Source organism: Rhea americana, unplaced genomic scaffold (genome assembly GCF_003343005.1).
Source record: "Rhea americana isolate MKP2758 unplaced genomic scaffold, rheAme1 scaffold_195, whole genome shotgun sequence".
NCBI classification, from domain to species: domain Eukaryota; kingdom Metazoa; phylum Chordata; class Aves; order Rheiformes; family Rheidae; genus Rhea; species Rhea americana.
This window is the reverse complement of record NW_028186094.1, coordinates 125,648-153,356: the sequence shown is the minus strand read 5'-3', so window position 1 is coordinate 153,356 and position 27,709 is coordinate 125,648. Positions and strand designations below refer to the sequence as shown.

The following is a 27,709-nucleotide window of genomic DNA, read 5'->3' as shown; positions in this document are numbered from 1 at the left end:
GAGTGCAGTCAGGCAACAATCTGTACCGAGCACCTCCGCATCCCTCTCCAAAAAAACCTCGGCAGAGCGGCTCGGCGAGGAGCAGGGTGATTTTCATTCACRTTAATTGTGAGCCTGTTCAATCACATCTAGGAAGGAGTCCAAGAGTTTCTCTGAAACATTCACAGTTGTGGGAGAACCCAAGCGAGGAAAACAGAGGCTTCTTGAGAGATTTTAAGGCAATAAAATCCAAWGCTCAGTTAGTCACATGGGCCTTAGCTGCTACAGGAGGGCGATGACARTCTACCTAACCCATCATACTTTTCAGTTTGCTGCCGTCTTGCCATGCCCTAGCTCGCTCCCTAAATCACTTTTGGTCCTAACCATTACAGGTTACCACTGATGAGAAYGTGATGGGAAAGGTTCTTCCTTTATTGGTCTAGCTTTCTTCTCTTCGCATTTACCACTCCCTGCCGACATGTATCTAAGTCTGAGCTGCATGCATGGGTGTATACATCCAGATGAGAGGTGACCAAGCAAGCAGGTTTCCATTCATAAAGCACTATTTTACTTTTTTGCTTAGATAGTTTGATCATCTGTTAATGAAATATTTTAAAATAAAAGCAATCTTCAACAGGTAACAGCAGGGAGAAAACCACAACCACTGACTAATTAAAAACTTTTTCTAAGGCACAAAAAMCAAGACTACCCCATGACAAGGAGCAGAACTGAGGAATCCTGCTAGGAATCCCTCAAGTCTCTTTATACCCCTCTGCAACACATGGGAAGGATGATCTTGAAGTATACACTTTAATTGTACCCCATAAGCATACTGCTTTTTAACTGATTCTTAATTTCTGAAAAGATAAAACAGTAATATTAGACCAGGGTTGAATTACAGAGGAGCACGCCAAATTACCTGGACCTTAGGCTACGATACACCGCAAATTTATATCTTGCATCCATTCTGGTTTGACTCACTTTGGTTAGGTGAGATTAAAATCATACAAACATACGCCATTCTTTCTCCCCCACCTAAAGCCCCAGTATCAGAAAAGATCTTCCCAATTCCTCCATCATAATGGTAAYAAACATTAGGAACTTAATTTTCAGGAGAAGGCTCTGGAAAGATTTAGAAGATGTGGAGTACACTCCTGTTGCATCAGAGACAGCTGCAGGAAGTATTTTTGCTCTTCAGTTGTCTTCCCTCAACCACTTGCTGAGAGAAGGTATCGAGGTGTTTGCTAGCTTGAAGACACCTCAGAAAAGAAACTGAATGAAGTTCTGGAGCATATACTGATCTTGAGGGTCAGATTTATTTAAGGTGGAGGCAGAAAGTAAGCTGAAATCCAACTATATCTGGCCTTTTCCTGCTTACCTCCACACGACACCTTCCCTGACTTGCCACCGTTGTTACCAGTAACTCCCATACAATYGGTTGCGATACAAAAAGAGAAATAAAACAAGACACTTACCCTCCTTCAAAGATCTTGATCCTGACTGGCTCCCCTCTTTTGGTTACAAGAGCCTCTTCTTCTGATTTTCCTCTTTTATCCTCTTCCTTCTCAGCTCTAGTTATATCTTTTCGACCTTCATTAGAAAGGAGCGAAGGCAAATGAACCTACCTCCCCAAAAGAGCAAAACAATCATCGATTACATACAAAATCACTCTACAAAAGTCACACACCAAACACTGTAGGCAGCCTCAGAAAGAGCCAGTGATCTACCACACTTGCTGCTCCTGATAACAGACTCTGAGCACAGTAATTAGGACAYTGTCTGAATAAACAGGGATTCCATTTCAGGATTTTGAGCCCTGTTGGTTATGTCATATTTAGAGTCACTGCTTACACGTAGGAAATGTGTTTAAAACATCTCCTGCAGTACCATTGCTCAAAATTATCCATCTGGAAACTGGAAACTGGAAAACTGAGGCATAGAGAGAAATATCTTGGCTGGGGTCACTCTGAACATGCAGCAGAGACAAGGGTCTCTGTTCCCAAATTCCCTGCTYTGTCTTTGCATCTACAAAATTCTGGAGAAGAGACATCTCTAGAATTYATATACTTAACTTTAAATTGTGGATTTCTCCTCCAGATACACACAAATTTTGATTTCAGCCATTTAAACTTGATATAAATCACTCGAGAGTCCAAGCTCCCAGGTGATCTCCTTTCACCAAAACTATGCTGCTGCAGGTGTAGCACGTAGAAAACCACAAAGCCAATTGGAGAAAATAGTTCTCCATCTCCTCAGATGTTCCAAAGATGAAATTTGCTTTTCCCTCTGCTAAGCCTGCTGCCCTTCGTTTAGACCCAGGCTTAAATCATGCACTGACATGCCATTTAGCATGTCTAACGTTATTTTTACAGCATATGGACCTAAACATTACAGCTGCCTCTCTATATTTGTGTGGTGCAAGGGGAGTTCCGCACACCTAGAATGAAATCGTGGGACACTGTCCTGCTACAACCTAACAGTGCAAATAACAGGAATCTCCCAAGCTTTGAAAGAGGAAAGTAAATCGCCTTTCACCTGGGTTACTTTTTACATACGTGCAGGAGCAAACAAGACACMTGTGCCTTTGAAGTTCAGATGAATCACATATCCACATTTCATATACAATTTGTGGAAGAMGACTGAGGGCCATTGTGAGAAGGGGGTTATGAAAGGGATTTCAGCCTGACTGTAGCCATCTAATTGATAGAAGTCTAAATCAGAGCTAGTCGCCCTTGACTCTCTACAGTCACTGGAAAGAGAGTGGCAGCTCTCACGGGTGATTCATCTGCCCTACCTTAGACACTTGTGGGATGAATCACCCACAGAGGTGCCTCTTTGTCTCCCATGGCTATAAAGGAAGCCAAGAGTGACTAGCTCAAACTGAGACTTGAAATTCAGTGGGATGTAACCCAGCCTCCACAACAGTACAGTGCTGAAACTGCCATCAGATTTGCAGCAAAAGGAGGGATGGACTCACTGAAAAGTAGCTTTGTGGCACTGAGGCCAGTAAAGTCAAGAGCTCAGCTCAGAGCACTTCTGCTGGTGCATCTGTGCTAGCACATTAAACGCACCTGGGACTTTTCCCTACCCTTGGAGCTGACTTGTGCAGATTATTCCACATCCACACTATCAGATCCTTACACCTTGCCGGGGTGGCAGCAGCGGGAGCTGGCCTGTATTACCTCCCTAAGCATGCCCAGGATTTGTTTGGGAGGGGGATGATCACCTCAGGCCAGAACTGGGCCAAGCACCATTATAACAATTTAACAGCAGAGARAGTCTAGTCGGTGCCTTTGGGCATAGAGGATTCTGGGCTTGGAGGAAATCAGTGGCAGGATACACACAGAGCGCCTCTGAAAATTAAACCTTAGGCATTTTAACTTCACCTTCTGATGCGAGCTACACATTCATAAAAATGCAAGCRATAACACTCCCATTTCAGTTCCTTATTTACTGAGGAGTGCAAAACAGTGACTTTTGAGATGTAGCACCAGGTTTATTTTATTGCTGCCTTTGAAAGCACAAAACACACACAGATGAAAGGCACTGGAGAGGGCCAAAATCATACAGTCACTRTTACCCCCTGTAATCTCATATAATTCACAAACCATGCAAGCCCAATACAGTGTAATTCACCATCTCTATATGCACGCTGCAGCCTACAGTCACTTCACAATCGATCTGCTCAGTAAATCTCACTAATAATTTAAAAATCAAGTCAAGCACTTAGACAGCATATACTCGGTACCACTTGCTGGTAGCTTGCTGCATGCATAATCGTACGAAGTATTAGAGCTGTTTTACATTTTCTGTCCTGTTTGCTGACAGCTTAGAATTATATAAAGAAGAAAATATTTAAGGAAAACAACTAGAATGGAGTTAACTGAAGGTTGACCTTTCAACCCTCCGACTGACGCTACTGCTACGCAGCTCCTGTTAATCACATCTTTCTGAATAACCAGTAACACGACTTCCTATTCTTTGCCAGGCATGTATTTTAAAGACTAAACTGAGAATTTCGCTCCCACTGATCATTTAATTAAAAATTATTTCTCTGCTTGGCATGAGGTCAATTTATCTCCGTGAAATTAACACAATTTCTGCAAAACTCACTCCTTTAAGCAGTAGGTATTAATATTAAAATTAGGCTACATCATTTCCTAGGTGAATTTTGCAGTTATATGGGGTCAAACTCTTACTTTTGCAAACTACACCCTAAAAAAATTACTTTTCACCATAAGTCACTTTGTAGAGTTTTGTCTAAAAGGTTTTTGAGTCTTTTACATTAATGTATGCCGTGAAACATATCTAAGGGCTAAATAATTCCAACCTAAAGCGTAACCTTTGACTTCAGGGTTACTAAATATTTTAAATCAGCATTAACAGTTTGTTCTCTCAGATTTCTGAAATGCACTGCTTTTTGTGCATTTCAGTGCCACGCCACAGAGTGAAGCTCAGAGGAGCACAGGCACTTCCATTACAGAACGGGATCAAGAACGGTACAACACCTTACAGATAAAATTCTTCCAAAAAAAGGTGCCTAAATACCAAGCATTAGTGTGGTTATTGCACTGCACAGGTAATTATCTGTCTCCAGATCCCTAGAAATTCTATCTTTGGGATTTCTGCAAGAGAATGATGGAAATGCTGAATAGAAATAAAGACTTATTGAATCACAGTGACTGTAATGTGTATTTTACGACTTATGTATAAGCAGCAGCTGCAGCAGCGATTATGATAAATTTAATATTCAGAGTTCATTTCATGATTCAGAAATAAAATGAATAATCCATCAATATAAATTGACTTGAGATGAATATCAAGTTGCAAAATCTTTAGAGCAATTCTGTTTGCTAATCTACATGAACATGACCTGGATTAAAGGGATCTGTATGGTTTAGCATTAACTGAGAGGGGAAAAAAGCTAGACTCAAAATGAGGTTGAAAACCTCATTTTCACCCAAACTGGTGGCTGTTAMTACCAGTGTCTTACAGACTTCCATGCCCATGTGCTCAAGGACTTTGGAGAGCTCTGGCTGTGGGAAACAACTTGTCTTGCTCCTCTTAATTCTAAGTACCAGGAATAAAATATTCTTAGCTGTCTAGAAAGGCAGGTGGATGCCTAAGAACATTAACCAAATGGACTGAACAACAGGAGCGTTTCAACAAGACCCCATGTCTACTGAGGCATTTTTTTAAATGTCACTGCATGCCCATACACTTCTTGGGAGCCTAAATACACTGGTAAGTCTTTCTTTAGTATTTTGAAATACTTTTAAGTATGCTTTTCCACATTCATTAATGTGAAATCAGTAGATGCACAACGAGACAAAATCCCATTTCCCCAAGGTAATCCTTTTTCATCTATAATATGCAAAATGTAGAGAATTATTAGAGCATTTAAAAAAAAGTTGTAAAGCTATTTGAAATATCAAGGCACAAATGCAAATCAAGTCTAATCCTTTCTTCTCAAGCAGYGGTAGTTCATGGTGTAGTGGTAATTCCTACATGCCCTTTGGATTACAAGGCAAGTAGAAACTGAAGAACAGAAATACGGCGTACTGCCTCACAGCAGGTTTGCCTTTCTTTTGAATTATAGTGCAGTTTACCTTCTTCTTTCTAAAAGTTTCATTGAGAACAAGTGTTTACTTGACTATGAAAGSGATGAATAAACTCCTTTTAGTAATTCCTCTTTCCTCATCCCCCAATTCCCAAGTATCCAAACATTTAAGGAGAAAAGTACGTGACTTCATTACCTCTGTCATTTTTGGCTTCCTGGAGCTGGACGGGACAAGCCTGCCTGCCTCTGGACGTGGAGCTGTAGCCATGGTGTAGGTTTCCTTGCTCACCTTCTGCTTGGACCTCAGGAGGGATAGGGCTGCCTTAGTGGATATACCAGGAAGGTTAGGATTATACAAGCTAATACACCAGCTGGCATACACTGAGGACCGTCGATCAACTTGCTGGATGTGATTTGGCTTTATGTAGTTTAAATAGCACCAACTGACATTAGTGGTTGTGTGAAGACTGGGGAATTGAAGTACCTTCTTTGTATCTGTACCTTCTCGAGACTTCATTGCACTGTGAGAAACCTCAGACTGAGGTGCAGGGCTTGGAGGGTTTGGTGGAGAGGGCTCCACCAGCTCTTTGGGGTCTTCTTTCTTCACGGTTTGCAAAGGTGCCTTGCTGAGGAATTGCTTGCCAGCTGGCTGCTTATACTCTTCCAGTGTCTCAAAACTTGAAGAACCTGAATGGGACACACCTTGCTGCAAAGTACTCGGGACTTCCTTTGGCTCTGACTGGTCTAAGGATGAACTAGGTGGTGTTTCAACCTCAACCCCTCCTTGGCTTTCTGCAAGAAAGTGAGATTTATCCTGCTTTTTCCCATCCTCTATTGCACTGGGTGGCTTCACCACTTCCAACTTCTCTTCTGCTTCAGACACTTCCTCCTCTTTCACTCTTTTCTGCTGTTGTGTTTCCATTGTCAGTTCTAAACTACCAGCTGGAGAGAGCATCCGTTTGCTTCCACCAACTGTTGATGGGCCTCCTTCCAATCCCAGGACACTGTCTGATGGAGAAGTGAGTGGCATATAGCCTTTTCGTTCTGGTAAGGGCAAGGGCACTCTCAGATAGGGGCTCTGGAAAATGCTTCTTTGATCTTCCGTGATCATCTGTGCCAGATCAAAACCWAGTCCATGAACATCAGCACTACAGACCAGGGTACCCTTGGACTGGTGGTCATCAAATTTTGGGAGAACAATAGAAGAGGAACTGCACTGGGACTGAGTGACCAGAATTTGGGAAAGTGTTGTGTACATTGCACTCCCATAGGATGGCATATTTGTCTGTATGCGAACAGGGACAACAAGCGACACCATTGGGTCTGACCGTGTAGGAACAACCAGCTGAGATGTGGATAYGGACACTGAAGGGCTTGCTGTGCAGGTCAGAGGATGCAACCTACTGTCTGAGCCATATTCTGTGCAAGGGGAAAGACTGGAGGTTCCTGCTGCTGGGAATAAACTGGATTTGATCTGTGGTAAATGTCCACCAGCTTCACCTGGCAACTGGAGAGCAAACTGAGACTGAAGAGGCAGAAAAAAGGCAGAAGGGATTGGTGAGGAGCCAGGGTAATGCACCGGTAAAAACGAAGGATGCTGCCTGAATGGCACATCAGCAGGGTGAGACATTAATGGAGTAGTAACATGAAGCTGACCTGGGTGGATGAGYGTTTGTTGGAGAGGAAGTGGTGGGGTCTGAAATATAGAGGGAGGAATTTGAGGCATGGTGAATTGAGCAGAGAGGATGTCAGACATCGTGTGTGCGGCAAAGAGCTCAGCAGACTGCCCTGCCTGTGGCAGGAGTTGCTGGTAGGGAAAGACAGAAACCTGTGGGGACATGTACTGCTTTTCATGCAGTGTTAGTTGTGGTACAGGATGATGAAAGACTTGCAGAGCTTCTGTGTATGGCTGTGTATATGCTGGCTGAGGGCTGTCTTTGGGCTGACTCTTATCAGCTGGGTAAGTACTGTGAGAAGGCAAAGAGGATGAAGATGTTGGCTGATGGGGCAAACTTGTAGCAGGAGATTTACTTGAAGCAGAAGGAACTGGATCTTCTGTCTCTTGTCGACCTTTTGGGGCCAAGTCTGGCTCATGCTCTGGATGTCTAGTGAGAGATGCTTGTCTAACTAGAAAACATTTTCTTCTCTCCTGTGGAGCTGAGGAGGTTGATGGACCAGGTGTTGAGGCAGGAGTGGATGACAAGCTCCCATAGTCAAACGACTTACTGCGGGTCTCTGACATCTGGGAAGAATGGGACACATTTGGTGTCTGCTCAGAAGCAGATCTTCGCATTTCCCTGGAATGATGGTGGTGGCTTGGTACCATCAACATATGTGAGCCAATACCAAGAGTCTTTGTGTGGGTTTCAGAAGGCTGACTGCTTGACTCTGACTTACCATGTTCTTCACGATCAAAAGACACAGAATGGCTGGAGCCATGGGATATGCTGCTTTCCTGACTTGGGCTTCTAGTGAGAGAGACTGATTCAAAACTAGACTCTCCAGAGGACTGAGCCATTTCTGCTAGCCGCAGCCTCTTCTTTTTTGGTGGGAGTTTCTCTGCAGGGAGTTGAGAAAGGGTCTGGCTTCTCTGTGGCCACTGAAATTCCTCTGTTTTTTCTGGCTCTTTTGGAGGAGGCTCTGGCTCCGTTTCTGGTCTGTCAGGCTCTTCAGTGACCAGAATCTCTGGGACTTGGATGTTGGGTTGGCGTACCAGCTTGGGCTGCAGGGAATGAGGTGGCCGGCTGTGCTGTGTTGTTGGCTGAGATGAGTACTGTGACAAGGGTTTCTCTTCTCCCTCTAAGCTGCTCACCTGCTCTATAGAGTCAGACTTCTCAAAGGAACTCGTATGCTGGATGACAGAGATCTCCTTTGAAATTGTTCTTCTCTCTTTACTCTCAGTACTCGAAGCCGGTTTGGTATTCCTGGAATGAAAGCTGGCACTAACATCAGAAGGTGCGGATTTACCCGGATCTGCTGGTGACTTAATGGATTCACAGGTTAAGTTTAAAGCAACATCAGATGATGCTGGGTTTGCAAACTGAGTTCCTGGCCCAGTACTGGAGGATGGAGTGTCAGACAATTCAAAAGCTGGAGGGTCTTCATCATCACCAAGACTCTTTTCTTTTCGCCTTTTTCGTAGCGGGGTAAGCTCCAAACTGCTCCCTAGCTTGTAATGCATCATCTGGGGCCATGTGTCAGGCTCCGCAACACTTTTCTCAGTCTCTGAAGAGGTATGGGAACTGGAAGAACGAGGCTTTGAGAGCTGCAGTTCTGAACAGTAGTATTTCTTATGGGCTTCATAATTATCCCTTTTCTTATACCGAGCACCACATATGTTACACTCGTACATGAACCCTTTAACTTTCGGACCCTTCCGAGACTTTTTGGTAAGATCGCTTTCCTTGGTTTCAGGCTCCTCAGGAGGTTTGGAAACAGTTTCTTTGTTCACAGAGCTAACCTCCTCTGAGACATATTCTACTCCCAAAGGTAGCTCAATAGCTGGTTGTCGTTTTAGCATTCGAGGATGGGAAGAAAACGCATGACTGCGGCTTAAGACTTCAGGCTCCATGATGTGATCATCAAATGAATAGCTACCTCTAAAGGTATGTGGGGAGCTTATAGTGCATGCAGCAGAAGGCATTGAGTGGCTTCTTAGGAGAGGCACTGTCTCTGTGGCACTGTGGGATTGCTGAAGTGACAACAATGATTGTTCGGGCTTAATTTTTTCACCATGTGATGTCAACACTTTTGATGCATCCAACTGGCTACCGGAACCAGACTTGATGTCAAACTGAAACGGTTCTCTATATACACCAGACTTTGGAGATTCAATGCTGCTACGTCTAGATAAAGAGCTTCTTCTAGGCTTAACACTATCTATTTCACTGGTATCTACAACAGCTTCATTAATTGTAATTAGCTTAGTGATGTGTTCAATAACCTGTGTTCTAGGCACAGATAATGGTACTATACTAGGTTTCTCTTCAGTAGACAGGTGAGGAACCCCCTGGGTTGTGTTTGTACCTAGCATTGCAGTCCTTTGCCCAATTCTACCACATTTCCCAAAAATAATTTCTGCATAAGATTTTGCATTAGTATTTGGCGGGCTGATCTGCTGCTCTGCACTTTCTGATCTCGAGAAGTAGCCTGACTCAGTACTCCCTTTGCTCCCAGGGCTCAGGAAAGCTTGTTCATCTATGACCTTCTTGCGTTCACTTAAGCGAAGTGCAAGCTTCTGTTTTATGGTATGAGTATCTTCAGATTTATGGCTCAGAGCATGGTCTGATGATGGCTCTACRAACTGGGCACTGTCCTCAAGAGACTGAGACATACTGGAATGAGACAACGAACACCGGTCGTGGCTGGAGCCTTGGCTTCCTGCACTCAACAAACTACTGGATAACAGGCTGTGCTTTTGCCTGGGTGAGAGCTCTACTGAATGGCCTGACATTGTACCTGTTTCCTCCTCTGAATCTGTGCTTTCTCCTTCTGTTGGCTCTTCAAAGTCCTCTCCACCAATCCTTTCCATTTCCAAGCTAGACGGATACATCTCCGCTCCAATTCCTGAGGCCAGCCCAGCTTTTATTCTATGAGCATGGGATTTCCTATGCTTATACAAATTGCTCTTAGTCTTAAAAGAAAAGCCACATGGAATGCAAGGGTATGGTCTCTCACCCGTGTGTGACCTGATATGTTTTTGGAGCACACTTGGCTTTGCACAAGGCCTGCTGCAGTACTGACAAATATATTTGCCTGGCTTCTGAGGTTTCTTTTCCTTCTTGTGCACTTCCTCGGCTTGCTTTAAGGAAACCTGTGAAGGGCGAGGGATATAGACCTTTTGAACGGATGGCATGTCCTCTCCAGGAATGATTGCTGAATGGGAAGGTAAGAGCTGTGTGTGATGAGAATGAAGCCCGGGTGATGAAAAGGAGCCAGAGGGACCTGGTCTTACTGGATCAACTAGCTGCCATGTGGGCCCTTCAAGGACATGCTCTGGTTTTCCAGGAGACATAAATGCTGGTGACAGTGCGTGTTGCTGAAGCTGTGAAACGTGGGGTGGATGTTCAAAAGAGGAAGGCTTAGGTTGCTTCTGATGTCCAGTCTTCTCCTGAGATTCCTCTCTTGGAATCGGCAAAGAGCCAGAAAAGTGCTGCTGCGACACGATATCTCGGAGAGGGGGTCCTTGTGAAGAAGGAGAGCTGCCCTGATACGTAGCTGCAGATGAAATACTGGCTTGGAAAGCCTCTCCTTTGGGAAGCCTCTTTCTTGGACTTTCCTCTGCCTTTTTTGTGCTCTTCTGGCTTTGTTCAGGATCCATGACCTTAAAAGGGTCCTTGAATGCTATTTTGGGAAGGTTTTGGCAGGCTTCATTTACGAATAATAAAGGTCTCTTCTGTAGATTCCCTGTTCTGCCTGCATTTGCTACGAAGCTGGAGCCACCAGGGGATGGTTGTTGATTTAAGATTTTACTAAAGTGTCACTAGTTGCTATTTGATTCAAAAAAAAAAAAAGTTTCAAGGTCAATAAAGTTCACATTGGTAACACATGACAAACTACTTCAAAGAGAGAAAACTTTCCAAAACTTTTAGTCCAAATATTTTCCTTGTGAACTTGGTTAAGGCTTTAAACCTTGCCATTTTATTTCAGTTGACAGTGGCAAGCCTTCAAAGTCAAGATGCAACCCACAATGTGTCTCTTGTTTGTTATGCAAACCTTTGAAAGCTTGAAACTTTAGTGCTCATCTCATAATGATCTTTTTTTCTTTCCGGTGCAAGGAAAATAACACTGAATGGTGTATGTCCCCCTGTGTCTTCCTTCTGTTCCACTTTTGAGTTCAAAGGCCTTGGAAAAGTATTTCCCACATTTCTGCAATTACATCAACGAAGACAAAACAAACACACAAAAAATTACTTCAGCATTTGTATTCAAGTAATTAAGCACTGCTACTTCTATAAAGGAACATAACATTTTGCAAAAAAATAAATTCTTAATAACTGATCACATGTCTACCAATTGTAAGACATTATTTTTAATGGTAATGCAAACATAAACTGTATCAAGTCAAACCTCAAAGACTTGCACTGAGTTTAATGCACACATACCCTGGCATTCTAACAGTACCCAAGGACAGTAACTTGAAACACAGTTAAGTTTTGRAAAATGTATTAAAATGATTTCAAACTTGAATTCCTTCTAATATTCTGTAAATATTTATGGTTTTACAATTTTTATAACTATATTTCCCTTCCAAATAGACTACAGAGTAAAACGGCAAAACACTGCTTAATATAACACATAGGTCACTGACAAATAGAGAACAAATCTTTTCTGAGTAAAATCTTGTCTTAAGCTTGCAATAATCTTTTATGTCATTTTCAACAATAGCAGGTAAAGAAAAAGCATACTTTCTTTTAGTGAAACCTTGCCTCTTTAATTTCCTGCCTTTTGCTAATGAACAATGATGCAAGTCTAACTTCTATAGCATGCACTATAGGTGGAACGTCAAAATCAACTCTCTGTAAAGGGGAACCCTTTTTACAACAAATCTGAACAGGAAGCTCTACTAAACCCACCATTCTTGTCAGTATATAAAGCTATTAATGACACACTTGGGGAGGTATACTCTGATTTCACTGAAAAAAGAGTGAGAGGTGGAATAGAAAATGGATGGAGAATTTGGAAGAAAAATGAGRATGGTGCTTTTTAAGTAAAGTAAATTGATATGTATAATTTACAGCGAGGTAGAAAGAAGTATCATCCTCCCCTGTGAAGCTATTACCTGCTTTAGGATGCAGAACATTGCTATAACAGAACTGCATTGGCTCAGCCTTGGGAACTTAGCCCTACTGCTTTGATCCTCCCCAGTTCAGAGAAGGACATGTGGATGGGGCTAAAGCGTAAGCCAGGTAAAACAAGGAAGCACAGCAGACTTCACCCCTTGCTTCTCAGCTGTCAGCTGCCCAACAGCCCGAATTCATCCCAATAGCAAAGATCCATCAGAAGAGGCCGGTTGTGTTCAGWATGAAGTCCTCCAAGGACCACCCATTCTTCACTCATTCCTACAACCTTGTGGGTGCTCCCCATTCAACATGAAACAAAGAGCACGTGGAGTGTTTAGTTTATTTTAGCAGAGTGTAAATACACGGTACTACCACAGAGATACATCATGACCAGCTAGAATTTACAAAAGGGATTAACAACTGTCTATTCTTGGGATAGGATTCATTTTACCTCTAACCTCAGACATTCAAAAGTCAGGGTTAAAGTATATAGACACAACTCCACATATAATCACTGAGAAAGCAGGTCCCACTTAGAGACAATACATCCTATATTAAGGTCTCAGGTCAGTGGGATCAATCACCCTGAGATACCAYCTTTTATTGATTAGAATAATGGCTTACTTGGTCATCTGTGACACTCACACCATAGGTAAATACACATATCAGTCCTACCCTAATGTTCTCCTTTTCTTTTCTCCAAATATGAGTTCTGCTGCCCCCCAGCATTTAATGTTTATGTGCTTATTGCTTTGAGAAGTAATTAGTTACATATTCAAACCCCTTTCTAGAGTGTACTGGCTCTTGAAGGCCGACTAACACCACGTTTGGTCTGGTCTAGACTTAGAGCAGWGTGCTCTGGCACCACTGCTCCTCAGTGGTGTTTTCATACCAAAAGGTTGTGAAAAAACAGAACGTTGTTTCATTCTAATGAGTAACCTCTCATCACATTTACATTTCTCACRCATGGACAGTAGTGAAAAGGGAATGCAGGTTGTTACGGACCATCCAGGTCCCAGTGAACTGACTCAGTGTGAGACTGAGGGCTCGGTTTTGGATAACACACTACATCATCTTCTCTATGTCAAAAGCTACTAAAGATTAAACACAGTTGTGGGGCTGATCTGTCATGTTGATTTTGCCTCAGATGCTTTTCTTTGCCCCACTTATGACACACAGAGYACTTTAGCTCAGTAGAAGTGGATTTAAGCAGAGACCTCTTCAGCTAGTGCAAAGTGAACAYTGCCTCCCACAAGCTCAAACACTCACATTTAAGAACTGCCAACTAAAGAATGCCTGAAAAATATGTTAATACTCTGTTTTCTCCTATAGCTTCCATATCCACTCCTAAATGTATAATAATTAGGGTTGCGAGGAAGCTTTTTTAGATGATTCAGTATCACTCCAAATGTTCAGACTATCATCCTCCTCCTATGATGAACACATGGGCCCCAGCTGATTTTGTTAGGAACTCTGCATAAAAGTTAACATTTAAAGAACTGGTCAACAAACAATCACACCTGCTGCCTACAGCAGTGAACTCAGCCATTCCAGAACAATTCAGGCTACTTTCTATGTGTTTCTTTCATTACTGGAAACGGCCCCTGGAATGGTAATGGCAAAAAAAATAATTCTCCTAGCCCAACACCATTACTTCAGATTTATAGTCTCCAAGGAAAATTCAACAGTGCAAAATAAAGAAGCAGAAAAAAGTCCCTTCAGTGAAAAATTGTAGAGACTTTCTCCCCTATGAACTTGCAGATACGAGTAATGCAAGGGTACAAGAGGCTACAAAGAGCTGGTTGTAGATCCTTAACTCCACTCTGCCCAGCTCTGATACAACTTTGAGTAGCTCAGGAGCTGCCCTACCAGATAAGAAGAGGCTTTCTTCCMTACTAATCCTTTTTTGCCTGATGTCCCCCTCCAGTAAGCAGAGAAGACAGGGCTGCTATAGGTAAACCATTCAGGTTTACAGGCCAGCCAGCCTCACCTCCATCCCTGGAAAGGTGATGGAACAGCTTATACTGAATGTGATCTCTAAGCATGTGGAAGAAAAGAAAATGATCAGGAGGAGTCAGCACGGATTCACCAAGGGGAAATACTGCTTAACCAATCTGATAGCCTCCTATGATGGAATGACTGGCTGGGTAGATGAGGGGAGAGCAGTGGACGTTTTGTACCTTGACTTCAGCAAGGCTTCTGACACTGTCTCCCACAACATCCTTACAGGTAAGCTCAGGAAGTATGGGTTAGACGAGTGGACAGTGAGGTGGATTGAGAGCTGGCTGAATGGCAGAGCTCAGAGGGTGGTCATCAGCAGCTCAGAGTCTAGCTGGAGGCCTGTAGCTAGYAGTGTCCCCCAGGCGTCACCACTGGGTCCAGTTTTGCTCAACTGATTCATCAATGACCTGGATGAGAGGACAGAGTGCCTCCTCAGCACATTTGCTGATGATACAAAACTGAGAGGAGTGGTTGATCCACCAGAGGCTCTGCTGCCATTCAGAGAGACCTGGACAGGCTGGAGAGCTGGGGAGAGAGGAACCTCCTGAGGTTCAACAAGGGCAAGTGCAGAGTCCTGCACCTAGGGAGAAATAACCCTCGGCACCAGTACAGGCTGGGGGCTGATCTTCCAGGGAGCAGCTCTGCAGAGAAAGACCTGGGAGTACTAGTGGATGACAAATTGACCATGAGCCAGCAATGTGCCCTTGTGGCCAGGAAGGCCAATGGTATCCTTAGTGCATTAGGAAGAGAGTTGCCAGCAGGTCGAGGGAGGTGATCCTGCCCCTCTACTCAGTCCTGGGGAGGCCTCATCTCGAGTACTGTGTCCAGTTCTGGGCTCCTCAGTGCAAGAGAGACATGGAGCTACTGGAGAGAGTCCAGCATACAGCTACAAAGATGATCGGAGGACTGGAGCATCTCCCTGTGAGGAACTGCTGCGAGAGCTGGGCCTGTTTAGCCTGGAGAAGACTGAGATGGGATCYTATCAATGTCTATAAGTACGTGAAGGGAGGGTGTCAAGAGGATGAGGCCAGACTCTTCATTGGTGCCCAGAGACAGGACCAGAGGCAACAGGCACAAACTGAAACACAGGAAGTTCCACTTGAATATGAAGAAAAACTTCTTCCCTGTGAGAGTGACGGAGCACTGGCACAGGTTGCYCAGAGAGGYTGTGGAGTCTCCTTCTCTGGAGATACTCAAAACCTGCCTGGACATGATCCTGTGCAACGTGCTCTAGGTGACCCTGCATTAGCAGGGGGGTTGGACTAGATGATCTCCAGAGGTCCCTTCCAACCTCAACCATTCTGTGATTCAGAGCTCCTTTAACTGGAGACACCTTCCTGCTGGCTCCTTCTGCAAAATGTGACGGGACCAAAGTGGATGGCAAAATCTACTCTGTTTTCTCTCTGCCTCATTTTCTTTCCAGTTTTTATTCTGTTCCCTCCAGTCAAACTCTGTCTCCAGACTTTAGCCTTTTTATTTCCATCTAACTTTCTTAATTCTCCTAGTTCTTCTTAGAAAAGGAATGTCTTTCACTTTTACTTTCATCTCTGTCTCTTCCTGTCCTAAGAAGTTCCCTCTTTCTGTCATGTGTGTTGTCGCTATTGTTTTTGCTTATCAACACAAACTTTTATTTAGCATATTATCTGCACTGCATTCTCTAGAATGATACACACAACAGTAGCTACTGCACAGCACCACAGCCAGACCGGGCATGACATTGGCACAGCTTCAGCAGATCTTAAAAAAAAAGAAAATAAAAAAATAAAAAGATACACATGGATTTTATGGCTTATGGATTCTAGCAGCTAATATTGTTTGTGACCAAATCCAAAATATAGACACCAAACCCAGGAATTCCAGCTATTATTTCTATTCAGACATCATGCCTTAGAGCCTTAGAGTTTTTCTTGAAATGGAATGGAACAAACATGAACAGAAAATTCCTGCTTCATTTGCAATGACAGAAGCAAAGACTGCCATGCTGGTGAATGAAATCAGTGACAAAATTCTCTCTGATTTTAATGTAACTAGAATTTTACCCTAAAGCCTAAAATAAAATGCTTAGAAATGTTCTTTTAGACAGATTTGTTGTAAATTTTGAACTACCTTGCTCTGGCTCAAATCAGTTCCTGTGAGGAGGCCCAGGCACACAGTCTCTTCAACTGCTAAACCTCACCAAGGTTCTCCAACAAGGTTTAAAGAAGATCTTACCAGTGTCAACCCTTAKGTTGGCCCCTACACTGCTGGGACTACCACCTCATAGATTTAGCCATGCACCCGAAGAAGCTGTTCGCCAAATGATTTGGAATTGAGCCCCCCCATAAGCAAGAAGAGAAATGCTACAGACTGCACCTCACATCTCCAGGTGGGAACTTTACTGAAAGGACGTTTAAAAGAATTGGGCTTTTGTCTAAGTTATAGTTGRCCTCCAAAATTCATTCCTTTTAAGCAATGCGTGGAAAACTGCAATGCTTGGCATTATATTGCTTGCCTTTTGTTTCCAGCACACTGAAACATCTAATTACAGTGRTTCCTTAAAACCCTCTTGGTGGCAAAACTTTGCTGTTAGCAATGCTCAAACAGATGGAAGGATTTTCTCTTCTCTTAGGTCCTGTTTCAGCTAGATCAAGATCCAGTGTGATCAGTGTGAAGGTATTCCAACAGAAACTCTCCTTTTTCTATGCTATTCCAACCATAACAGRCAGTATTTTCTTCTATACACTGAATTTCAGCCTGTTTTTTAAGGATGTCAGGTTTATGTGAGAATGTCTGGTGTGCTACATGCAAAATCTGCYTGTTTGTTCCCCATGACAGCTCTTAAGCCGTTTGGCCAAATTAAACCAAATTTTACCAATAGCAAAATACATTAAATATCTTTAGAATTCTGAAGGTTTTGTGAAAATGAGTGAACTAGGCAAAGCACAAGTTCCCATTTCTTCTCTACTGAAGGAAAAGAACAGCTCCCCCCTCACTGGCAGCCATGTGAGGGAGAGCCCCTACCAACGCTGTGTTCACAGAAAAATCTACATTTAGCATTTACTCCTTTTAGACTACAGATGAACCAATTCGGATACACACATATATGGGGAATCAGATTCCCCTTACTCAGCTGTCCACAAAGTTCCTTGGTTCTTAGGAAACTCTGCAAGGTAGTCTTATAAAAGCAGATAAGGTTATGAGCAAATCACATGGAGGCAGGACATTCTGCTACCCAGATGTCATGTTCTTCATAACTAGATATTGGCCATAGGTTTGAATGACAGGGCAGATACTATCTTCGGCTTTAAAAGTGATTTATGGCAGAGGGATTTACCATGCAAACAGTGAGCAGCACTAGGAGATCTCCTGTCATTACCTTCTGTAATGAGACTCAATAATATAAAATGCCGCTGCTGCAGCATTGGTAGGACTGGTCAGGGAAATGTTTCTCAAATATATCTAAGAAAAAGCAAAGTAAATAGACAAGCAAGTCCTGTTCCCAGCTCCAGTCCATTGCAAAGGGCAGTGCACACATCTAGGAAAACTCACTAAAGGGAAACAGGGAGTACTTACAGTAGACTTGATATCCTGTGATTTTGATGGTTTGTCTCTTTTGCTTGCCTAGGATTTAGTTCAGTCTGTAAAAGAAACAGCACATTGGGATCAATAACACGAATATATTAAAAATGCCACCTCAGCAGTGAACACACAGGACTTGCATCAGGTGCCCTGATGGAGTGGATTGCTTAGTAACCAAAACAGTACACAAACTCAGCCCAAACAGCTGGAGAAGCYCTCAGTGACTGCAGTAACCTCCTTCAGCAAGTTCGCTCTGATGGTGACATGCATGCTCACAGAAAATGCATCACCACGGGGTATTCCTCCTCCTTGTAGGAGGCTGCAAGTGAAATCACGGCCTCACTGGGCAGTGGACAGATGCAACACAAGATGAGCCGACAGCTCCACACTCAGATACAGATTTCAGCTCTGCTCAGATATTGATTATTTACATCAGCACACAGATGCTACAGCTCTCCTTTCAAAGCTGGTATTTAGCCCTGAGTTTTGCTTTCAGACCATCTTTAGCTCTAAGTAAAGTGAATCAGTTTTCTACCATTCAGTTTCTCCATACTCACCTTTTACAAAGCCCCTAACACAGATGCATTGATCTGCACATGGACTGTTTCATGGCCCAGGCTTAGACAAAAGAAAGCAAGATCCCAGTCCAAACTCTACTCCGAAAAATGACTCTGCATGAGGACTATGCGAGTTCTGAGTATACTTTACATGCAAAGAAAAAAACTTTCCCTTCACAGATATAAGCATTGAAATTTCACGGTAAAACGTACTGTTCCTCTAAGTCTACATCCTCACCACCAAATCCTCCAYTCAGTGGTGGCAGTGCAACCCGCTCTCTGCAACCTCAGAGGAGTTCAAACCTGCCAGCAGCACTCACCTTACAGAATAGTAACAGAGGCAGAAACAGAACTAAACACACGTCTCCCTTTCTTACATGGTCACAGTGYTTTTGGACAACTGTAGGAACAAAAGGTATTAACACGTTTTGCTTACTGAAGCCACCTCCAGTACACAATTTCAATTTTACAGAAACTCCGGTCAATGATTTCAAAAATGGTTTCAGGTCTTTTGGGATTAGAGCCAAATTTGTGAAAACTTCAAGGGGCTTAGTGTTCAGAGACAGCAACTCCTTCCACGACTGGTGGCTGCAAGACGTTCTCTGCCTTCAGGGCCTGTGTTGCCCTAGACCAGATGTTTTAAATGAGCCGCACTCCTGTCATCCTTTCCTCCTCCCTGCCTTCAGCTCAAGCTTGTTGCCTCCATGTTTTTTTTTTTTTTTTTTTTTTGACCCACTGCATCCCTCTCTGTGGATTGCTCCTCATCCCCCTGACACCCTGCTACAACAGACCTGACCACATTATTCAGATCTCCACCTCCCCATCCTCTCATTCCCCTCGAAAATGCAGTGCAGCTGTGCTCATACCCCAGCCCCTGCGCCTCCCCCTCATGGCAACGCTGGCTCCATGAAGACAGGGTTGCAGCAGAGAGCCCAAGCTCACATTCCTGAGGGGGCTGCGCCTCCTGTTCAGCAGTGATGTGTTGCGTCGACAGCCTGCTTCTCTAGACCACAGAAACCCTTGGACGCGTGCCAGGCCATCCCAAGGAACACGCGCACATCTGCACACCAACACCAATTCTATCCAGGCAGATGGGGACATACAAACATCTAAATGAAAATTATTTTGGAAACTAAAGACTTAGGCAAGTGGCAACCTCTCACCAGAGGGGTGTGCCTAATTACAGCCATGAGAAAAGGCTGTTTTTCCATCCTGAGCTTTGCATTCTAGTTTTGATACCCAGACTCTTAGAAGTTATAAGCTTGGGAAGAGCAGAGCAGGGGGTGGATGGCACTGCAGTGCCTGAAAGCACCCCTGTCTCTTCCCGAACTCTAGGCCCAAAGTGGAGATAAGCTTGGTGGAAAGTCAAACTCCATTTTGCAGCCACCACAAACCCTGGCACAAGAAGCACTTGTTTAGCTGGGAGGGAGCTGAAATTCCACCTCCCTCAGAGCTTCATCTCCTAAAATCCAGCCAGGTCTCAGACAACAATTCAGACCCTCTTAAGTCTCGTTGATACCTAATATCAACTGGTGCCTCCACCCTGTGTTATAAATATAACATTCATGATCGAAGAGGTGCCCATCACACTGCACAGCAGTGTAGAACCTAGCCATGGGATGAAACGGAAGGCAGGAGTCTCTTGCCCTTAAGGGAGCTAATCTCGGTTAGTATCCCAGCCCCCTCATCAGTGTGGCATATTTCTTCTTCATGGTTGGGACTAAACCATCCTACAACCAGGAACTTGAGAGACATGAGTCAAAGACAGAGAAGAAACAAATGAGACCTTCACTTTATAGCTCTGTGTGATGGTGGAGAGAGGAGCAATCCTCGAGTCCTGCTCCCTCTTTCAGCCCAGCACTCACAGTTGTCTGCTGCAGTTTAAGATCCATTCGTCGGACAGACTCATTGCCGAACGCCACACACCAGGAGACCACAAAGTTATACGTGCATTTTATGCTTGTACTTGGTATCAATGAGCTGCTTGGATTCAGAATCAGCTATACCCACAAGCCACAATATATTTATCTGCAAATCCCATTAACGTGCGCAGTGTCACCCATCACAGAAGTCAAAGGCCTGTGATGAGCAGCTTACAAACTTTGTGAGGGCTCATGGGCAAGCTGCAAAGAGAAAGGTATGAACAGCATGAGTTAAAGCTCACAAACTCCGCAGAAGCTCCTAATATCCCGCTGCCCATCTTTAGGCCATATGACTTCCTCATGTCCACAGTGCCTGCTGTGGACAGAGAGTCCTCAGGCCGCCCCCTGTTCTTCTTATGTCTAAATGAGGAAGAAATTTCCCAAACCACTGCCAGCAATGACATCATGATGATTATGAGAGAGCAGGTTTCCAGGCTGAATGCAGTAAGAAGCTGTGGGGTTTTTAATCCTCCTCCACTCCTTCCCAAAGGGACAGGAACAAGCAATGCTTCTCTCCCCTTTCCAGCATCTGCTTTTACTGGAGAAGGAAGGACTCTCTGCTCTCCAACGCTTGCTGCCAGATGGAAGCTTAAGTCCTTCTGAGCAGGCAAGCGCAGCAAACGTGGAGCGAGCAGCACGCCCTTCCCAGCTGGAGAGCGCAGGGGCCTCCACGCCAGCTACCAACTCACCTCACCCCCAGCTCTACGGGAAATGCTGCAGCACTGAGCAGATGCAGCTGATGGAAGAAGGGACATCAGACAAAGAGTATGTCCTCCTTTGCCCGCAGCAACACTTGGAGAAGCAAAAGATCACGCTGTGCTCCTCTGACTAGCGGATAAAACGAGTGTATCTGCATGAAGCGAGAAGAAAAGCTAAGGCTGTTCATCCCCATCCCCAGGCCCCCTCCCCTCTAATCGTGCTTCCAGCTAATTCATGGGCTTCCCATGTCGTACTTACCACGGCCGCATGCTGCGTGATCCTCTGCCAAAGGAAGGAGAGGCCGCAGCGCGGGCAGACGAAGCAGGGAGGAGAGGGGCTGAGAGCTGTGTGGGAAAAGGCTCCAGACATGAAMGAGCCGCACAAGGCTCCGTCGGAGCGGGCGCGTGAAGATGGAGTGTACGATTACAGAGGTACGGGGATCGTTATCCCAGGGAAGCACCCGCGACAACGCACGCAAGCAGGAAGCTCGGCACAGCAGGCGCCTTCTCGACATGTTACTCGGGGAAGTCGGCTCGCTCGACGCATCTGAACTTCACCGCTGCCTGACCTGCTCTTTGCATTCAAATTGCTGCCTTGCTGAAATGCTCTTTCCAAATCTCCTTTTTATCCAGGGGCAGCTGCACACTGCGAGTTTTATTCTTTCTCAGTGATGGYTGATTGTTAGAAAATAAAAAAGGACACTCACAGTCTTCTCTCTTAAGAGATTTTTTTTTTTAAGCTGCAGCTTTCTGTGTTTTAAAGCGACTCAGACGTCTACAAACATGATTCATATGTCCGAATCTTAAATCAATTTTGCACACGCAGCATTTGCCGAGCTGCTCTGGCCTTACAAAGGGGAGGGCGCAATCCAGCACTAAACTCAAGTGACTTGGGTTCAATTCCCGCTTCACTTACACATTTCCTGTGTGAAACTGGGCAAGTCATATCATCTACAGTCCGCACTAGTCCCCGTTTCTAAAATGGGGATACTTCCGTATTTCACAGATGTGTTGTGAGTCATCCATTAATGTCTGTGAGGCCCTCAGATGCTACAGGGAGGGAAAGACCCACAGAGATAAACAGGGATCTATGTAACTAGAAACAGAAGGGAAGACATCCAGGAGACTTTCTCTACTCATTAAAAAGCCTAGGATTTGATGCTATACTTATTCATTCTTGCTTATACTCCACGTGGTTTCGCTAACTTCCCTTCTCACCTTTCCAAGCAACAAAGGGCACCAGCATCTGCGCCGCGAGGAAAGCAGACGAATGAAAGTAACTGTGCAATCCGCCAGCAAGGCATGTGCAAGTGGTTAATCTATTTTCATAACCCAGAACAGTTTTTCCAGAGAAGCGTTTGAGTTGAAACAGAGTAATTATTGCAAAATCTGCATATTTTTAGAGTTAAACATTCCAAGAAACATAATAACTGAAATTGGAAGAAAAAAAGCAACAAGCCCTTTGCAGCCCGACGAGCATCACCACCAGAAAACTGGACGTGGAGAGAGGCTCTTCTCCACACTGATATGGAAAACACGGGCTGAGAGCTCCCTTTCTCCTGGTCACGCTCACGTAATGCAGAATATAGCAGTTTTCTGCTGTCTTGAAGACCAATACGCAGCTCTGCCTCATTCAATTCAAACCTGATCTGTAGTTTTAGGGCAGACCTAGCACTTCCACGCATTCTCCCAAAGCCTCGTGCGTGCTGCCTGAACTAGCTCAAGGCTGCTCTGACTGCAGACAAACACATGCTTGGGAGCAGGAGATTTTAGTAATGTCATTTCCATCATTAAGCTCAAATGGGATTTGGAGTCAGACTACCGCAGACGGTAAAGGCAGGCCAATATAGCACTCTTGTACTGCAGAAGGGATTTTTACATTCATAATGAAACTAATCCTGTTTTCTTGCAAACAGAACTCAAGAAAATCAAGTTCCCTCAGAATTTTTAAGACGATCCTCAAGAACCATTCAATATTTGTGACTCTGAAGTGGGATTATTTGAACTGCTGCATTGTTTCCTCCAGAGGATTGTAAAAATCTCTGCTGCTTTCACTTCTCATGTGCTCATTGGTGCAAAAAGTCATTAGCGAACTAATATTTTGAAACTACTGCTGCGTAATGATTCTTTCAAAATTCATCTGAATTGAACACTCCAGACCTGCCAAACCAAGAGTGGGAAGCCAGCTATTGGCAAGATGGTGATCCTTTCCAAGGTAGCGTGTCTTGCATACAGCTAAAGCAGTAATTGCCTTTCCCCGATAATACGTTACCCCTGCTGAGACTTATGGTTAAACTCATGCATTGAGAAACCTTCCAAAACGTTTCTACATAGTTTCAAACCACAGAAGTGGGGGGAAAAAAAGAAAAAAAAAAGAAAAAAAAAGAGGACAACTACAGTTCAGATGGAGTTTATGATTTCTGCTCAATCTCATAATTGCAGGGTGAATCAGTAGGGAACGAGGTTTTAGTCAGTACCACAGTCCCTGGTCTCATGGCCAGCAAGCTTTGTACAGATCAACTGAAAATGCTTTCCCTTGAACCTCCCCTGACTTACTGATGAACRTTGCTTTTCTTCTGTGGATGCACATATTCATCTTTGAATAGTCTTGCTGAGCAAGAGTCACTGCTCCCTGGTTGTGCATTTCTCCAATTTGCTTTGTACAGAACCCAACTATCCGGTACGTAACGGAGATAAAGCAAAACCTGGATCTGGTGAGTGTCTCAGTTTCACTGCGCAAGAGGCAGAATCCTGCTTTAAGGTGATGCTCACCTCTCTGCTGAGCCCCTACAAAGCCCAAACACCTATGTGGGGAGGAAGGCCCTTCCATCCCACTGGCATTAGGGTGAGACAACTGATTTTTTTTTTTTTTTTTTTTTTTGCCAGTAGAAATGTTGCTCCAACCATAATTGCTCCAGATCAATTGCTCCAGAGTTGTAAGGAGAATGTTTCTATCTGCAACTGGCCATTACACTAATTCTCCCTCCTGGAGGAACTGATTCCTTGCACAGCCTGATAAATTCCAGGAGGTAGGAAGGAACAGAAGAAAGTACAGCAAGGGAAGTTGAATAAAGACAGAYGAACCCTAATGGTGATCAAGCTGCCAAAAGGCTAAGAAACGGATAACAAGTCAACTTTCAAACATCAGGGTTCAAAGCTGTCTTATGACATAGAGCTCTAGTTTGAAAAGGCCTGTAGGCAGCTACCAGAACCGAGAGGGTCCAAGCTAGACCCACTGCATGCTTTCAGCCTGGTTGATCTGGACACCTGCGGCAATTCAGATGCACCCAGCTTTCTGCACTTGTCCAGAAGTTGCTGTTTTGCATGTGTAGGAGTCTCATYGCACAGGTCTCGTCCTACACAAACAGACACCATACCCAGAACTGGGCAACGCTGTAGGTAGAGCATATTGTCTGCATCTGAGAGCTGAAATTATTCACTCACTAACACAGCACCAGTGTGAGCAGGAAATGCAAAACGTGGACATCAAATTAATAACAAAAATGTAAAAAAGTTCTTCCTCAAATTTTTCTTTTTACCATGCAACACTGCACTGTAACTTCCAGCAGTCCTGGCTCCTTCTCATACATCTGGACAATGCTGTCCATAAGGCACTAAGACTCTGCATCTCTTTCTCTTATTGATTTCAGGACAGTTAATGGGGTAAAGGACTACCCAGCATGAGACAGGTAAGCCTGAAGCTAGGTGAATTAGATGGTCAGTTAATCAGTATATAAACAGAGCAGTACACAACTGAATGACAGAAGAGAGCCGGCAGCAGCAAGAAAATTATGACTGAGTTTAATAATGAGATCAATTCTGTTTCCTTGCAGAATATTCTCCAGTGGTTTGTACACACCAATTTTGTCACACATGATTCAGAATGCATGCCAGACAGTGTAAGTCCTATACGGCTTTGCTTCCTAAGGATACAGAGGAAGCTCTGTGGAAGGGTTGCAGATGTGCTGTTTTCGGATCAGACAGTAATATTGGGTTTAGTCTTCCATAGCTCTCCACAGCAGAACTAACATCAGACACAAGCCTGCATGTCCTAGCTTTGTGCATGATGTTCACCAGCTGCATTCATATAACTAATTTCCTTCTCAGTTTATTCTGCATTTCATAGGCTTCTGGGAACAGCATTCTCCTTAGGCTTCATTAAAGAGAAAATAAAATTAAATTAAAAAAAAAAAGCAACAAGTGTCATAGGCTTGTTAGCCATATTGTTTTACTCAGCCTTTGATTTTCTGACAGACACTTACTGCAGGAGTTTAAGCTATTCCACAAAATGGAAGATGAGGAATCTTGGCATACACCATAAATACGAAAAGAGAGGGATGCTGATGGCTAATTGCAGAGGCGATCAGAAATAAAGGAATTCAGAGACGATCAAACAACGTGGCACCAGTTTGACCAAGTGAGAGTACGGGCAATGTGCCATGCTGCTCTTTGGAGAATTCATCCTTCTGCAGCTAGCATGCAGATGAGTTTGCTCTAAGGATATACTTGCAGGATGCAGAAGGGTCAGTGAGGTTTCCTCTAGGACCCAGCAAGACTGAATGAAAACAAATGAAGATTTTGAAGACAATGAAAACAATAAAAAGAAAGATTTAAAATTCAAATTCCATCTCTGTTCCTCGATAATTTTACTCTGCAAGCTATTACACAAACTGCTTTTTGTCTCATTAACAATAAAGCAGAAGCAATTAAGTAAAATGCAATAAAACTTAAGCAAAATAAAATTAAAACAGCCTCCAAGATTATTATATAACCTCACTAAAATGATAAAGTGATCTTTCAAGCTGACATTACAAAATGCTTCCAGTTTTCCCTAAATATAGAATTGAGGAGAAGAAATGTTGCAAAAAAGTCTGTATACAAACAGCATTACTCATTGGGAATGGAGGTCCCAYTGGCTACAAATTGCATTATCATCTATTCCAGTGCAAAATTACAGTATTGCAAGGGCAGAGTAAGGCACTTTGGCTTCATACAGGCATATCTGGCATAACGAAGTATTCACTCCTGCATGCATTTKCACCTCCATATGCATCTAGATACATCTCAAACTCTGCAGCAAAGCACAGCACGAGACACTATCATTGCKTTCACTGACTGAACCGCAACTGCAAACATTGCACTGGTTTTGCTTAACCGTCTTTTCAGTGCAGTCACATGCATACACGCAAATGCATGCTCTTTTCTCCAGTGACCTAAACATTTTTTCCTGATGAATTCAGAGTCGCTCAAGATTGCACAGGAGTTTCAGTTTCCTGCCTTTCAGATACACGTTAGGTCTGCAGAACTAGGCATTCTCCTCCCAGCCTACAAGGAGAACTGTTCAGAAGGGGCAAATTTAAGTTCTGATCTAACAACCGAAGGCAATATGACGGTCTGCCTAGAGATCTAACCCATTCTCATTTTTACTGTATCAGAAGGACATGTTTGCATTCTTTTCTGCAATCTATTGCTATTAGAATATGAAGGTACTTTGACAACTGCTTTTGGCCAACACACRGGAAATTAAATCAGAAACCACCAGAGCTGCAAGTGGGAGCAGCTATTGCTTGAGCCAAAGCTCTGCAGTTGGCAGATGTAACAACTCACAYCCTGTTTGGATGATGTAGAGAGGGACCTGTAATGTAATTCACCAACGGGTGGCAAGTTCATTTCTGCAATATATCACTAACTGCCCAACTCTAATGTTCATTCTTTGTTTTGACTCACCCATACTCCGTTACTTTTTATTTTTCCTTTTAATGTCTTCTGGGTTGTACTTGAAAAAATTGCTAAATATCTACGTTTTTTTTTCTCATCTCCCTCTCTGAAAACACAAAAAAACCCAAAATAAAACAAAACAAAGTACATTYACAGGCTTTTAGCTCTTGGAATGAAGAAAAGGCTACATCCTTCCATAGTTTAAATACCAGTCACTGCTAAAGGTGAGAGGCATTTGAAAGCAGGAAGGAAAATCTAGAGTATCACATCAGACATGTACAATATTGAAGTAAGCCAAACGCATGCAGGCCACAATTTCTAGAGCTCCTTGCACAGACGACTGCTCACCACAGAATTCTCCTGTAGCTTCAGCAAAACTAACATACGCTCAGCAGAAAGTTTCCACGGACAACATGAAAAGCTTCCCCACTCTGAGCTTGCTGAATATTTTTCCCCTGGAGTGAAGAGGAGGAGGATCTGGTAGGTGCCACTAACTTCCACATTCAGTTCCCGCTGGTAAGGTACCGCTGTTGGAAAACATCATGTTGACACAGGACCAAGACTGAGTTGACCATCCTTGAATCCCACAGCCCTCCCTTGCCAAGCCACCACCCAGAGAATGGCGCTTTGAGCAGCTGAGAGCGCACAGGGGAGGAGAAAGGAGGAAAGCACAGAGGTGAGGTGTGGAGGGAAAGTCCTGAAAAATTCCAGGCAGTGACCATGCAACAAGAGAACAGAAAGCAGTTGCATTTGCCCAGTAAACTGCCACATCAAGGCACGTGGGAAGGGAYCTTTCATTTCTTAATTTAAATCAATCAATCAATGAAACAAACAGATTAAATTATAAAAGCCCTCAGTAAAATAAGGCAAACCCCTCAGTAAAACAGAGCATATGTACTGAATGTCCTACCACCTGAGTACTCAAACAGCAGGC

General features: G+C 43.7%; 1 protein-coding gene across 5 annotated transcripts in view; it reads right to left on the bottom strand.

The window, feature by feature from the left end:
• Nucleotides 1-27,709, bottom strand: part of HIVEP3 (HIVEP zinc finger 3) — a 141,586-nt gene that overhangs the window by 54,963 nt on the left and 58,914 nt on the right. For all 5 annotated transcript variants that reach the window (XM_085302955.1, XM_085302959.1, XM_085302956.1 and 2 more), the window contains 3 exons: nt 17,875-17,939; nt 5,736-11,407; nt 1,455-1,600 (listed from right to left, as the gene is read on the bottom strand). In XM_085302955.1, the coding sequence (XP_085159081.1) occupies nt 1,455-1,600; nt 5,736-10,859 (5,270 nt within the window). In that variant the 5' untranslated portion in view covers nt 10,860-11,407; nt 17,875-17,939. The remainder of the gene's footprint in view (nt 1-1,454; nt 1,601-5,735; nt 11,408-17,874; nt 17,940-27,709) is intronic.